This window comes from Phaenicophaeus curvirostris, chromosome 3 (genome assembly GCF_032191515.1).
Source record: "Phaenicophaeus curvirostris isolate KB17595 chromosome 3, BPBGC_Pcur_1.0, whole genome shotgun sequence".
Classification (NCBI taxonomy): domain Eukaryota; kingdom Metazoa; phylum Chordata; class Aves; order Cuculiformes; family Cuculidae; genus Phaenicophaeus; species Phaenicophaeus curvirostris.
In genome coordinates, this window is record NC_091394.1 from 59975917 (window position 1) to 59992693 (window position 16777).

Consider the following 16777-nt stretch of genomic DNA (forward strand, 5'->3'; position numbering starts at 1 on the left):
TAAATTATAACAAGAATTACATAAATGTAATATTCCCATGTTGAGGTGGTCAGAATAAAGGAGGTAGTAAGCGGCCAATCTGTTTAGGATGTTTTTATAGTTACTTACGACTGATTTTCAAGTTCTCTCTTTTTCCTTTTTTTAACCATAGTCCCACATATTAGGTCTAGATGAATCAAGGACACTTAGAGATGTGGATCACTTGCAGAAACAATATCCTTGGTCTCAGACTACATTTCATATTTCCATGGACATAGCAGCTTTCTGCCTGTATATACATAGCCTTAAAATTATGCTACTGTTGTCACTGATCTTACAGACAAGCAACCTCAACTGTCTTCCTTTTAGAGCACCAGTGTGTGTAGGGCAAATGAGCCCTCTTTAATGCAGCTCTTTTCACTTTCTTGTGCAAGGGAACATATGACATTTGAATCCAAAAGGGCTATGTGAAAGATCTTCTATGAGAATGAGTATTGCCAAAAAATATGTAGCAGCTGCTGCCATTAGTTCTGTGTAAGTTGGATAAGGCTTACAACAATTTGAATATTTACCACCAAATGAACGTTCAAGATGCTCACTACATGAACAACTACATCCATGTGTAAAGTTTCCTTATTACCGGCATTTGGAATATGTACATTAAGCTGAAATAGTCATTTCCTCCATGCGTGGATATCAGTGGTTCACTAGGAGTAATAATAATATTGGCTATTCCAAATGTATACAACGTACATATTTGTTCATACCTTCTGTCATTCTCTTTCCATAAATTCATGCAAACATGAAAAGAACACTGAAATTTCTGTATTTTTTTTCTCTAGATAGAAATAGGTACTGTTGTTAGGGATTTCTCTATCAAATCTGCTAATCAAAGGACCAGTGGCTTCTCTTACACACATAAGGCTGGGTGTTCATCTGGTATAAACTAAGGAAGTTCATCTGCCACTGAGGTGATTTTCCATTTGAAAATGTACTTTGCCTTTTTGATCAATGCTGGTACATAAGCAAACACCTTCTCCTGCTGGTTAAATAGGAAGAACGTCACTGTTATTAATAATGAAATGGTGATTTCAGTTGCTTTTTTACACAGTCCTCATGGCAGGAATATCTTATTGACTACTACGTGACTATAACACATGCTGTTCTAGTGAAGGACTGTAAAATGAGCTCTGTCCCTGATCTGTTAAGTAATATCACACATCTACACAACAGTTTACAAATCAAAGAGAAAATGCCAAATTTAGCAAAGTTAGTTAGAGAGAGAACAACTGCTCTGTCTCTTGCTGTCCCCATCCAGTGCCTTCTTTCATGGGAAGGAAGATTTTTGGAGGTAGAAGAAGCCTCCAAAGCCCCTCAGAAAATTTGATACTGTTGTGGTTGGGGAAAAGGATCTCCACAGAAAGCTGGTTTATTCTAAATATCCGTATCCATCCATTGGCAGTTTCCAGGAAGACCAGCATTGACAGAGATATACACAGTGGAGGAGTTTAAATTATAAACTACAACAATCCACTTGCTTCTTACACTAATTATTCAAACTCTCTTCTGTTTAGGAAGGGAACTACAGCAGAACCATTGCTTTGGACTAGGTGCATCAGCCCACTGCCCTCTCTGATGGTGGCCAACTTCAGGTATTTTCAGGAAGACCTAAGAAATCCCACAGAAGACAAGTATGGCATAACCTGCCCCTGGCATGCTCACATTATCATCGCTACTAGCTGGAGACTAATTTAAGCCCTATATTATTATTACCCACATTCAATATAATTTAAAAAACTTCTTTAAGAGAAATTATAAATACATAATTTTGAAGCAATGTATTGACTTCAGCATAATGAAGTATTTGTCTTCATTTTGTGTGTGTATTGTGCCTTTTCTCATCTTTTTCTGCTTAGACTGAACATAAGAGAATTTTAAACAGAGTTTTCCAAAATAGCGTGGCTTATTAAAAAGTTGAACACTATTTAAACTGTCCTCCACAACAAAAGGACCAAGTTTTACTTGGAATTCAGTGCTTAGTATTTATTAATTGAAAACATTAACTTCAGATGAGTCCTGTCTGCATGAAACCACAACCCTATGCTTTTGCTAGCATGGAAAATATGGGCTGTAGTACATGAAAAATATGGGCTAAATAACTGAAATATTTTGAAGAAGTAGAATGCATATTTTAATTATTTGAGTAGATGTTCTCTCCAGAAGTTTAGAGCATCTTGCATGCTCCCGCCAATATATGTAAAAATATTAGCAGAGCAACAGGAGTAGCAAATAAATTATTCTGAAAAAGTAAAGGCTGCCTGGAATTATTTTTACATAGCTGTGTTCTAAAGTCTCTCTCAGTAAGGAAGTGCTCATTTACAATGTATGAATTATTCAATAATTTTTAAAACCTAAAGTTTGTGAAATCAAGGGAAAGGCCTGACATGAAACTTTTGAATCGGAATTTATTCAAAATGGAGTAAAACGTATGTCTCAAATTACATGATTATTTTATAGCTTGAGGCATGAAAAACAATATAATTTGAAAACAAATCAGACTTACATTTCTTGACTGGATCACACCTCCTCAGTGACTCACAATATGTTTTCTTCTGAAGCCTGAAACTTTCATCCACATGATATGGCCATGTTACACCATCTTCACTACACTACAGGACTACTGCTACAGCACTGCTATTTTGTAGTCAACAGAAAATACAGCTAAAGAGGTTCTCAATTTCAATATGCTCTGTTCCTGGTTTATGGGATGACTTTGTGCTAAATCCCAGTCTTTCTGTGTCTCAGCTTTTGTGTCTGCAAAATTAAGATCATATACTTGTGTATTTTAAGGAAAGTTTTCAGGATTTGCAGATGTTTGGGAGGTTTTTCGCATGCAAACCCTGCTATAAAAATTGATGTTTATTCTTTAAATGAATGTCTTGTTTATAATTTAAAGTACTATTATTTCTTCATGTCTGTACTGGTACTAATAGGAAGCTTAAATATGCCATGCTGGAGTGTTAGCAGCTCCCAAATATAAACACATAATGGGTCTGCAAGATTTTCAAGGTAAGATTTTTAAAGTTCATAGAGGATCTTTCTGTTCTGGTTGCTATGATGTTCTGTTTACTCATTCTGTGACCAAGTAGTAGAGACTAGCATATTGTACAGACTGTTCATACTTTTTATAGCAGTAACCTGATCTTTAACTGGGAACAACATCCCTTCTATGCAAGTAAGAAAGCTCAACCTTTATATAAAAGTCACAAAGGAATGGCTATCCTTTTAGTATTTTACAGGATTCCAGTTTGCTCTAATGAACAGGAATGATGTAATTTACTCAAACTGCCGGAAGAGGTGACTGGAAACTCTAAGTTCTGTATTCATAAACCTTTATTCACTTCAGTCACCCATCAACAATAAAGTATCACCTTAATAACTGTGGCCATATAATTCATTTAGCAGATCCTTAAAAATATCCACCATTTACAAAATAATCCTAGCATCTAAGCCTACCTTAGAGCTATCTTCTCCTTCATCTTCATGGACTGAACTGGATGGTGAAGGAGTTGCAGATTTGCTTCCGGGTGGAGAGGGCGAGTTGTGAGGAACAGTGTTTCCACCCATATTCAAACCAAGCTGTGCACTGAGCTGGGACTGGTTAATAGTAGTCAGCTGCCCGTGCTGCATCATTCCTGGCTGCCTAATATCTGCAGGTTGAACCCTTGGCCTCATGGTTGCCATCTGAGGATGGGAACTATACTGGGTTCCTTCTGTATTCCGTAAATCTTGCATCTACAAGAGGAAAAAAACTGTATTAAGTATATCACTAATAAAGTGTTCTGTTCCTTTAGACCTCTGTTGGCCTGATTGGCTATATAAAGCTTAAAAGAAATGGCAAATAAATAAACATGTAAATGCTGGAAATAAACAGAGTAAGGATATGATTGACATTTGCATAACACTGACTGTTGCAAACTATTCAGGGTCTAGCCTCAGCCCATAGAAATAGCAAAAGCAATGAAAGCTTCTTTCTTTATAGGGGGAACAAAAGGGCACTGCTTTCTGTAACTGCATGTAGAGTATTTCAGAAATGCTAACAAACAGGGACAGGTTTGCACTCTGAAGTTTGGAACCAGATCAGAACATGAATATCCTCAAAATTCAAGACAATTTCCAGATCCTACTTTTCTTCTTAGGATTTTTGTGTGCATGTGAGCTCTAAATTTGAAAGCTGCAGTTTTCAGAGTTTGAATATCTATTATTAGGTCCAAATCTATTTTTCCTGGTGCTGCCCAATGAGATACTGGAATTTTCAGGACTCAGATGACTGACAAGAAGGATGCATTGATAGACTGATTAAATGATCTCTGAGTTGATTTGCTGCTAAGACATACATGAGCAGAAAGCTCAGAAGTCACAGGATTGACAAATGAATCCATTGTGCTATGTGGGTCACCGCTTCTTAGCATTAACGAGACATACTATTTTAATGCAAGCAACAAATTCAGTCTCGGCAAGGATAAGAATTAAAAGCACTGGAGGATGAAACTCCTTTCTTGTCCAGAGGTCAAATGTACTATACACACACTCTACAGCAGATTGCCTGTAACATCTTTTCAGTACATTCGTATGGAAACATGACAAATAGCAAAGAGTATTAGGCAGAAGCTCAGATTTAGGCTAAGGTGTGCTGTGGGTGATTTGAAATTGAAGTGTCATTTCAGAGTTGAAATGAAATAGATATAGTTGTCTTTCCATGCATCAGACAAACATGTCATACCTATCAAGTGGAATCTGACAGGAACTACCATCATGTAAGTTCCATTATGATAAGGACATGTGTTAATGGTTCAATATATTAACATAACAACATTTATCCTACTGGTAGTCCTTGTCATCTGAATTGTCTAAAGATCACTGAGGTTTTTTTAAACTTTTTATGGCTCATGACTTCTATAACCTCATGACTTCTCTCTCATACACATACTCCTATATATCACAGCAATCTGTAAGATTCCTTTCAACCAGTAACACACAGAAAAATGAAAGATAAACCTGTATCTTCATCTTTTCTCTTATTATTGGTAGTGTAAAAAATTACCCATTTTAGGGAGATACTTTATGAGCTTGGGGATTGATTTTTGTAAAGCTGACTGGTTGGCAGTAAATCAAACTAATAATACCATTAGTTATGGCATACTTACCACTTTATATCTACATGTGTTTCTGAAAAGTATTTGAAATGGCTTTTGACAATGTGACATCACAATTATACTTGTATTTATATTGCTTTAGAAATTAATAGCTTTTGGTAAAAAAGAGTTATCGATACAAACATGTTCAAAGTTTATTTAATGACTACTACAGCACTGAAGAAGAGGAGAAGAGACAGCACATTGTATGAAATCAATTGAAAGCTGAAATTTGAATCCTGGCAGGCATTTATATTTTTAAAGATTGCTACTGACTTCTTGTTCTTTTCCCTCCAGTACAGCTTCCCTCCTTGCCAAACATATTAGCCTTGAAAACTATGGTTATCTTTGCCTCTATCAGACAAATCCTACCAGAATAGCTGTGCCCGTGAAGCTGTAACTGCCGCTCAGCTGTTCCTCTCCTGATTCAGCTCTTGGGCTGTCCAGCAATTGAGGAACGAAGAGCAGGACTGTGGGCTGCCCCGGGCCCTCTAGGCCAGCATGGCTCACCAGTTGCTGTGTGGGGTGAGGGGGCAAAGAAAGGAAACCCACACGGTCCCTCCTGTGCTGGGGAGAGGGAGGCAAAACCCTCCCAAAAGCTCTCCCTTCATCCAACCTGCATGGGTGTGTGCCCTCCTTGGGGTGTCCATCATCTTGCAGGGCTGAGCCCATGCTGCCCTGCTTGCAGATGCCTTGGGTTTTCACAGGGGGACACCTTGCAGTGCCAGATCAGGGCTGGAAAATAAACGCCCTCATAAAAGGCTGGAAAAGCAAGACCACTTTTTCATAAGAACACATACCCTAATGATTTTGTGAACCCTGGGAAGGAAACAAGCACTACTTGAAATACCTAACATCTCTGTCAGTATTCTGAATGAATTTTCAATGTTTCTGCCTCAGAGAAAGCAGGGCAAAGGTTGTAATTTTAATTACTTTTCCCCCAAGTACAATAAAATATGCTTATTATCCAAATGATCTCTCCTTTATTAAAAGCTCTTTATATGAGCTTCAGACATTATCAGATAGATACTGCAGAACATTCTGTTTGTCATCTTTAAATAACATATATTTTTAGACAGTCTATTCAGTTTTTAGCTCTAACACCGAAGAGACACAGTGTTTGCAGATAATGTGACACCAACTGGTTGGTACTGTATGTATCACTGTGCAAAACACGTGTATATATATATTTGCAAGAGATCTCTTCACTAGTGAAATTCTGAGGACTGCAAATGAGGTAGTTCAGTAGAAAAAAACCAAAACAACAGTAGTTTTCTTTTTGTAGGGATTCAACTTGTTTTCAGAACTGAAAACCAGGAATAAGCAGCACAGACACAGCTTGTTTAAGAGTGTGTGTTCCCTAGATGCTAAGCTAAAAAGCCTCAGCTAAGGAAACTGTCTGCGGAGAAAGGTGTCACCTGGGAACACACCAATGTAAGTCCATTGCAGACATCTGTAGCCCTCAGCAAGTAGGATCCACATTGCTCTGCATCTGCAGATGAGTTTTCTGTCTTGCCTGCCTCTGCCACATACCACTGAGCCTGCTTTCTCCAGTCCTGCCCTTCCCTAGTGAAACAGTGGGACCATCTGAGAAAATGAAAACGGCTCATTCCTTGACTAAGAATGGGCATCTAGCCACATAACTGCAAAGTTACAAAATTACACTTTGGAAAGCATGTGGAACTTCAGGTTCCTAAAGGACCAACAAACTACCAGCTGTCCCACCCATGAGAACCACGCACTTGGGTCACTGCTGTGGCGTGACAGTAAGCTCCTCTTTCAAATGCCATGATGACCTCGTCTCTGCAAGAATAGTGGCTCTAATCAGACACACTGTCAAAATTACGTGCAGAGTATGACCAATTTCTTAAAAACTACTTCAAAATCAGAAGCTGCCTACTCCTTGTTCTTCCAGATGGATTTTTACAAAACTGACCAATGTGTAGCTGTGATGGAGCCATATTCAGTATGCAGAAGCAGTATTGCGAACACACTCTTGTTGAATGCAAAGCTGAATACAAATCCTGCTGGGTGGCAGAATGCCAAGTGGAAGAACAAAGTTAAAGACTTTGAGTGTTACAGAGGATAAGAACAGTCTTAAACTGATGCCTTCAACGGTCTCTCTGATGAGGTAATAATGATAGTATCTGGCACTTAAATATCATTCTCCATCTGCCAGCTCCAGGATGTTTCACAACTCATGTTATATTCAGCTTTAGAACATTCCCGGTTTTATTTTCATTTTACTAATAGGGAAGCGAAGACACATTTCTTTTCATGGCTACTATTTTTTCTGTTTGCATTTCACTTATAAGCAGAAATTGAGCATCCACCCATATAAGTGTTTAGACTGCAATTTTAAAAGACAGTAAAAACTGCTAATTCTGAGATGTGTACCCCTCTAATAGGCAGATGTTTAATGCAAAATCAGAACAGGTTTGTGTGGCTGAAAAACAAGCTCCTAATGCCTTGCTTGAATCTCCTAAGGTAGTAAGAATTAAGCTTAGCGTGGTTTAAACATCAGATCACCATTCTCCCCATCAGCTTAAACCAAAAACAAAGCAAAGTATGCAATACAGAATATAGTGATATTATCCCTGCACCGAAACATCTTACTGCAGGACAATGTGAGTACCGTATCCTAATCATAGAAAACCATGCTAGAAGGGACCTCAAAAGGTTATTTAGTCCAACACTTTATCTCACAGCAGGATTAGCTATACCTAAATCATTTCTGACAGATGTTTGTCTAACCTCTTCATAACCTCCTTCGGCAATTCTTGTGCTTAACTATCCTTACAGTGGAAAGGACTTTTTTTCTGTAATGTCTCACCTAAATCTCCTTTGTTGTAATTTAAACCTACTACATTTTGCTTTACTCCCAGTGGACATGAGGAATGTTTTTCTCCTTCTTTACAGAAAAGTTGTACACACTAAAAGACTACTACGAATTTCCTTTCAGTTTTTTCTTCTTTAAGCTAAACAGCTAAAGCTGAAGATTGAAAGACTTTTTTTCATATGCTGTGTTTTGTACACCTCTGATCATTCTTTCTGCTGTCTTCTGGACTATGTCCAACAACCATCATCTTTCTTGAAATATTGTGCCCTAAAGTCCACAAAATATAGGTATTCTTATCTGATTCTATCTTATCTGATAGAATCCTTCCTGTCTCAGATGACATAGCATAGAGAATTAAAAAAAATCTCTAATTACCTGACTTTTTGATATAAGCTGGTTAACCCATGCAAGATGTATAAAAAGTCAAATTGCAGGACTCTCAACTAACATCCCTGAAGGTGGCTTATGAAGCAAATAATTTTTTTTCTATGAAGCATTAGGCAGGCAGTTTCTAAAGAAATATGTTGTTAGCAAAATAATTCCCACATTATTTTTCTTGTTAGAACTAAGAACCGATGCGACATCTATCTCAAAAGCCGTAAAAGTCCAAACTGTCCCTCTCTATTTAAATTAATCTATCATAAATATTATGATTAAATGAAAGAAGAAAGACATGTAAATACAACTGGTCTAAGTATATGCACAAAAAAAATGGGGATTGTAAACTGGAGATGAAAACATTAAAACACAAAGAAAAATATACCGGGCTTACTCACTGAAACAAGTGGAGAACACTTTTCTCTCTACCCAGGCAAATTCATATCACGGCACAGCAGGCATTATTTCTACTACTACCATGGGGTCTTACAGTGATTTTTGCTTAGTTTTTTACTAGCTGAGAGCTCATAGAGTTATAGAATCATAGAATAGTTTAGGTTGGAAAAGACCTTCAAGACCATTGAGTCCAACCCTTAACACAGCACTGCCAGCACCACCACTGAACCATGACCTAAGCACCACATATATCCATCTTTTAAATACCTCCAGGGATTGGAACTCAACCACTTCCCTGGATAGCCTGTTCCAGTGCCTGGCAACCCTTTTGGTGAAGAAATTTTTCCTAATATCCAGCTGTTATGAGCTTTTCTGCTGGACACTATGGAAGTGGTTGACAGTTCTTTGCTTCTTGTCTAAGTGGTCAAGGTACGTCAGACAGTAACAGTTTTTCATACCACATGAAGCTATGTTTCAATCGATTGAAGCAAGGATCTGGGGAGCAAAACTCAGGGGATCTTAAAAGCTATCTATGAAGATACCCACAGTGTGCTTCCTTCTTTAATGTTGTCACCCATCTTAGTTACCATGTAGGCATCACAGGCACTCTTTGGTAGGCTGCAGGAATTTCTATTATTAGATACATTCTCATTTATGTTCCTGGACAACCTGTGCCGAAAGCTGTGCCATACTAAATCTGAACATCTGTCTTTTCCCAAGTAATGCTGTATTAGGATGTAGCACTAGCCCCACTAGTGCCCACCTGCTGAAAAGCCAGGAGATTTGCTGAGAAATCTTACTGGTTTTATTTTAAGGGTTTTAATTGCCTTCTACCATAAGCCAATGCACATCTGCAAGATGTTTTCCAGTGACACAGATGCTCGTTAAAAAAAAGAGAAAAAAAAGAGAAAAAAAAAGAGAAAAAAAAGAGAAAAAAAAAGATGAAACCAAGTCAAGGTTTTAAAAGAGAGGAAAAGACAACTTTCAGTTGTCAGGCAGGTTTGCGAGAGCTGGCACACAGAGAAGGAATTGTGTTTGGGAGACCATATCTACCATTTATGGTCAAAATATCCCACCTGGAGCATTGTGTCCAGTTCTGGAATCCTTAACATAAGAAGGATATAGAACTGTTGCAGCTGGTCCAGAGGAGGGTTACAAAGATGATCAGAGGAACAGTGCAGATCTATTATAAGGACAGGCTGAGATAATGCAGATTGTTCAGCCTGGAGAAGAAAAGGTTCCTGGGAGACTTTATACTGACCTTCCAGTACCTGAAGGGGCTACAAAAAAGCTGGGGAGGGACTGTGATGGGATAAGGGGTAACAGGTATAAATTGGAAGGGGGAAGATTTAGACTAGACATTAGGAAAAAATTCTTCGCGATGACGGTGGTGAAACAGTGGAACAGGTTGCCCAGAGACGTAAGTTGTGGATGCCCCATCCCTGAAAGTGTTCAAGGCCAGGTTGGATGGGGCCTTGAGCAGCTTGGTCTGGTGGGAGATATCTCTGCCCATCACAGGGAGGTTAGAGCTAAATGATCTTTAAGGTACCTTCCAACCAAAACCGTTCCATGATTCTATTCTATGAAAATAAACATTTTAAAACCAGAGAAAAATCATAATTTTTTAATGATCAAAAATGCAAGCGATATTCATCATACAATCAGAGTTAAGTTTAAACTTTAAAAATTGTCTAAAAATACACACTTTAGACAACTTTCACTCAGTTCATGCTTGTAACAAGCAATAGTAACTCATGGTTATTGAACATGTGCTGATGGTTAGGATTCTAGACTAACAGCAACTGTATCAAAGCAAACCATGCAGTTTCATGTTGTGAACTAACTGAAAATTTGAGATAGCTCGAACATCTGTATTTGTACACCAAAGAAAAAAAAATAAAGTTACTCCACTATTTAGAAGTCCTAGAACTGTCAATAAGTTAGGATTCACTGATGAGAGTGGATAAAAATGGTAACTGGTATATATGTCCTGTCATGGATGAAGGCCGATCAAACCCAAAGAAACAAATACTATCAGATCTTTATTCCCATTCAGTTAAATTAGAAATCAGATCAATGAACAAATCTTCTTTAGTACATATATAAGAGAATGAGTGCTAAAGAAAATTTTGTTATGAGAGCTAAAGTTAATGGAAAATGACCACAGAGAACCATTCAAAACACAATTAAAAGGAATAACTCAAAGCACCACCTAACATAGGAAGGGATGTGCGTTTTCATCAACACATTTTTAAAATTCTCTTTTGTATCAGCTAACTGCATGATGAAAGACTAAGTTTTAAATTAAGTGGGAATATTTTAGTGCTGTAAACAAGTGTATTTTATATACTATGACAAGTGCCTTTTCAGGATAAAATGAAAGGATCATTCAAAATTTCTTTTGATTAGGAAAACAGTCTTAAAATTAAACAGCAAAAGCCTCACATGCAGAAAGAACTCTAGAATTAAAAATGATCTAAACAAGCCCTATGAATTTTACTACTCTAATCTTTCCCAAATCTTTCTGTTAAAAATTAAACTACTTCAGGTTGTTTTATACAGTACTGGCCCTGTAACTCGTTTTAAGCTTCTTTAAAACAATTATATACTCAAAATTCAAGTGCAGAATTTTATGGCACAATCACATAATGACAAGAATGCAGTTATATGCAGTTTCTATATTTCCTGATACACAGTTAATTTGGTGTCTATTAACATTATTTTCCACTTTATGTTTTAATATACTTTGAGTCACACAGGGCCAAGGTCTCAAAACTAATCATAAAAAACTACCAGCTGCTATTCACTCTAATATAATAACCCTTTATTTAAAACAACCTCCAATAAATTTCATTATAAGAAGTTATTAAAAGGGTTAAAAACCTATTAAATGTCAAAGAATTTGCCTGACTCAAACTTCTAATAAAGAAGCAGAATAGGCTTTCTTTCTGAATTATTTAAATCTTTACTGACTGTGCACTGAACCATGAAATTAGAAAAGTGTTATTAGAAGTGTTCTCTGGTTTTTATAAAAGTTGTAGCATAGAATATATCAAACCACAGTCTTTAACTAGACTAGTTATAGAAATAGGTTTTTAATCCTGAATACATGGTTTTCACTGATATAAAGGGTCATAATTAAAAGTCTGGCCTGGAAGCTGAAGATAATAAAATTATTATTACAGGAGCATACATGTTCATTTGGTATATTCTGGATGCATGTTTCCATTTTAATTTGGACAAATATCTTCAATTTTGTTTGATCTTGCAAAGTCCACTAATTTGGACCCTTTCAGCAAACAATTAAGCTTTTAATAGTGACTCATTTTAAAGAATTAATGGTGAATAATTTGCGTTATCTTTTTTTTTTAAGTGTCTAATGCTTAACAGCAGGTATAGGTTGACAGTAGACAAATGGAATCTAGGAGGTACAAGTCAAATATTCTAGCACACATCTCTTGATAACAATATTATCCCTTCACTGCTTTTCTTTTTTCATAAATAACAACAGAACCATTATCTATTTCACAAGTTATTTACATAAGGAAAACATTCATGCATTTCACATTTAATTTAGTGATGTTAAAGGACTCCTGAGTCAGCAGTATATTCACAGGTTCACTCAAACACACCTGAATCAATAGACTTTCATCAAAAGAAATGAAGTCAGAAAGATTCTCGAGACAGACAATATTGTTCCCTTTCTTTTAGACAATAAAAGTAGAAGGATCCAAGGGAGATGAAATTATTAAATATAGGAATACAAATGAGATCTTTGGAAATACTGTCAACAGTGCAAAACTATGCTTGCTGCAGGGAAGGAAGGAAAAGGGTACAGGCAACTACTGTCGTTTTTACAGTGCTTTACTCCTGTGACAGACCAACAACAACACAGCAGACAGCATGAGATTGCTGTAACCTTCATCAGGTTCTGCTCTGTTCTACTCCATTCTATGCTATTCTGTACTGCTCTGTTCTATTCCATTCTGTGCTATTCTGTTCTATCCTTGTCATGTTCCATTCCTTTCTGGCTTTTTTTTTTCAATTACGTTCCCCACAACAGTATCAAACTGTCTTCCTGCAGTGATCTGGGATATGTGACTAGTATCTGTCACATGTTGTTTGTTCTATCTGCTAGAACTGATGAAGGTACCCTGACCACATAATCCATCTCTCCCTACTGGAAAGTAAAGGAAGTTGTATTGGATACATTTATATTAATAAAACAGTCTGGAGACCCCCTGAGTCAGTGTTGCCCTCCAGTAGATGATTAGTGAATTTGCCAACACATTTGCCAAGAGAGGATCTGGCCATAAGAGAGCAGAGTGCTAAGCACAGTGCAAGACCAGTGAAGCAGTCAGTGCATAGTTGTGTATCTTCCAGTGATGTCAGTGCATCTGCCACTGAATTTGATCTGACATATTTTAAATATTTTATATGGTAGTGTTAATATTTAGTAGATTGGGGGAATTAGCATTTAAATAAATAAATTTCCAATGAGATAGTCATATTCATCACACTGCATATTTAAAAAAAAGTGAAGCTTGCATAGCATTTAGAAAGTGTTTAATTTGAAATAAATTTGAAATACTAGAATTAGACTGGAATGTTTAAATAAACCTATTTAAGGATGTTTGCATTTAGTGAAGAATAACAGGTGACTTGACTACAGTATTTATTACAAGACTGACTCCATGTGAATGATTTTAGCACGCCAATGTTTGTATGATTAAGACAACACGGATGAAGTCATTTACTAACTTGATAGATGTGGAAGTCTTCAAGGAAGATGTTGAAACCTTGAACAACCAAGAAACCTTTTGAATTCTAGCGCATTCAGGCTCCCATATTGTTTTAATGATCTTGGTTTCAGCAAGGAAGGGCTGCACAAGTAGAAGCTACTACACCTGCACTCACTAATGACAGATACAACAGGGAGAAATACCGAAAAGTGAAACAGAAAATGTTAAAGCTATAACAGATAATTCTTGCTGACTCCATACTGTATATCGCATTAGTTCATGCTCTTCCTCCATTCTTACCTCCTCTTGAAAAAGCTCATCCTTAAATTTGCAATGGCTGTGTTATTTCCATGCACAGCAACAAATTCTGGAGTTTAATAGTGAACTGGGATATGCCTTTCTCACCCTGTACATGTGAAGTTCAAAAACAATGAATAGTCAATTCACAAAGCACATCAAGCACATGCAAGAGAACCGGGTGATCAGGCCCAGTCAACATGGGTTCACAAAAGGCAGGTCTTGCTAAACTAACCTGATCGCCTTCTATGACAAAGTGACACAGCTGCTGGATGAGGGAAAGGCTGTGGATGTGGTCTTCCTGGACTTCAGTAAAGCCTTTGACACAGTTTCTCACAGCATTCTGCTTGAGAAACTGTCAGCCTCTGGCCTGGACGGGCGCACACTCTCCTGGGTGGAAAACTGGTTGGGTGGCCGGGCCCAGAGAGTGGTGGGAAATGGTGTGAAATTCAGCTGGAGGCCAGTGACAAGTGGGGTTCCCCAGGGCTCAGTGCTGGGTCCAGCCCTGTTCAATGTCTTTATCAATGACCTGGATGAAGGCATCGACTGCACCCTTAGCAAGTTGGCAGATGACACTAAGCTGGGTGGAAGTGTCGATCTGCTGGAGGGTAGGGAGGCTCTGCAAAGGGATCTGAACAGGCTGGACCGCTGGGCTGAGTCCAATGGGATGAGGTTTAACAAGGCCAAATGCCAGGTCCTGCACTTGGGGCACAACAACCCTGTGCAGTGCTACAGACTAGGAGAAGTCTGTCTGGAAAGCTGCCTGGAGGAGAGGGACCTGGGGGTGTTGGTTGACAGCCAACTGAACATGAGCCAGCAGTGGCCCAGGTGGCCAAGAAGGCCAATGGCATCTTGGCTTGTATCAGAAACGGTGTGACCAGCAGGTCCAGGGGGGTTATTCTGCCTCTGTACTTGGCACTGGTGAGACCGCTCCTCGAATACTGTGTTCAGTTCTGGGCCCCTCACCACAAGAAGGATGTTGAGGCTCTGGAGCGAATCCAGAGAAGAGCAATGAAGCTGGTGAAGGGGCTGGAGAACAAGTCTTACGAGGAGCGGCTGAGAGAGCTGGGGTTGTTTAGCCTGGAGAAGAGGAGGCTGAGGGGAGACCTCATTGCTCTCTGTAACTACCTGAAAGGACGTTGTAGAGAGGAGTGTTCTGGTCTCTCCTCCCAAGTGACAGGGGACAGGACAAGAGGGAATGGCCTCAAGTTCCGCCAGGGGAGGTTTAGGCTGAACATTAGGAAAAAATTCTTCACAGAAAGGGTCATTGGGCACTGGAACAGGCTGCCCAGGGAGGTGGTTGATTCACCTTCCCTGGAGGTGTTTAAGGCACGGGTGGATGAGGTGCTAAGGGGCATGGTTTAGTGTTTGATAGGAATGGTTGGACTTGATGATCTGGTGGGTCTCTTCCAACCTGGTGATTCTATGATTCTATGATTCTATGAATTCTTTCCAGTCAGGAAGTCTGGGAAAAAAACTGTGAAATTCCCAATATTCTATATAAAGCAAGACTCATCTGAAATGCACATCTGGATAAATTTCTGTGACTCTCTGTGTCTTCTAAGGTTCTCTTGATAAATGTTCCATTTCCCCATCCCAAAGAAGGTTCTGCTGCTCATTGAATTTAATATCTTATCTGAAAAGTCATGTTCCTGAGGTTTAATGACAGCACATCTGTCTAAGTGCAAGGAATGTCCATGTGGGAAGGGACAGAAATTTCCTTCTGGTTAGGAAATCATATTAAACCAACTGTGACACCTGAAAAGCCGGTGCAATACTGGGGTGCCTCATGTGTCCTAACCCCACAGGAGAACATTGTAGGATCTGAACTGCACCTTAACTCAGGTCAAAGAAATGCCAGTTCCTTCACAAAGCTGAAATCTGCAGCACATCAGCTGGAATGAGAGATTTTTGAAATATTGTTGATGAGATTTAAGTGTGCTGTTTCACTGGACAGGGTTTTTGGAAGGGAGGAGAGGCTGTCTTTCCAGTGCTGTCTGCCTGTTTAGGCATTGGACAGAAATAAATGTCAGAAGGATCTCAAATGAAAACCTCTGTCATCCAGAAGGCAAAGAAAGGACTAAACCCTGATTCTGCTACTTGCTCTAATAATCTCATTACCTTCATCATTAGGCTTATGATACTTCCTCCTGTTCCACACAAACATCTAACTGACCTTGTCTCCATTCCAATGTCATACAAAGCTGGGTCTTCGAAATGAGGGTAACAAAGGCAGATCTAGTCTGTGATTGTCTATACTATTCCTCTTGAGCGTTGTGATGTAGAACATCTTTGAAATTATTTCCTGGAGCCATAATGTCCTCTCTGGGGTTGTGGTTTACAAAGGGCATTGTGTCTACATCAAAATCTCTTACAGAATTAATCATAAGCAAAGTCTGAATGTGAGTTAAGCTAAGGAATGGCCAGATTAGGTAGATTCAACTGGCTCTGAGTCCTGAAGGCTCATTGATAAATACCAACTCTGTTGACGCAAACTATTTTGCGAGACATTTTAGTATCAGATGGCAACAATGGTACTGTGCTAGCTCTTGCATTGCCATACAAAACAGCTATATTAAACCAAACGAACCTCCCTATAATCCTTGCCACCCTGGCACTAATCTGCATAGAATTATAACTGCACATTATCCATCGATCACTGATACTTGCTGAAAGCTAAAGTCATCTATGTTTTCAATGTGCATTTTGTGAATTTCTGGACTAAGTTAATTTTCCTTGATAAGGGAGATCAAGTGTTTCCTGGCTAATACCAGCAGCCCTGGAAAAAAAAATATATCCCACCCAATTTTACTTTTTTTAATAAGTACAAAATCATAGCAAAAAAGTGTGAAACTTTCCTTAGTGAAAGGATCTTTCACCAAATTTTCCTGTTGCTATGTTGAAGCCCTGTAAATTCTCAGTGTGAGTGAACGCACTAGTAGAAGCTGAAA

The 16777-nt window shown here is 38.5% G+C and overlaps 1 protein-coding gene across 4 annotated transcripts in view; it reads right to left on the minus strand.

Annotated features, from left to right (window-relative positions):
• Positions 1–16777, minus strand: part of TOX (thymocyte selection associated high mobility group box) — a 227415-nt gene that overhangs the window by 40323 nt on the left and 170315 nt on the right. For 3 of the 4 annotated variants that reach the window (XM_069854146.1, XM_069854145.1, XM_069854147.1), the window contains exon 4: positions 3496–3774. The exons of the other annotated variant lie outside the window; for it this stretch is intronic. In XM_069854146.1, the coding sequence (XP_069710247.1) occupies positions 3496–3774 (279 nt within the window). The remainder of the gene's footprint in view (positions 1–3495; positions 3775–16777) is intronic. 4 annotated transcript variants of the gene reach the window in all.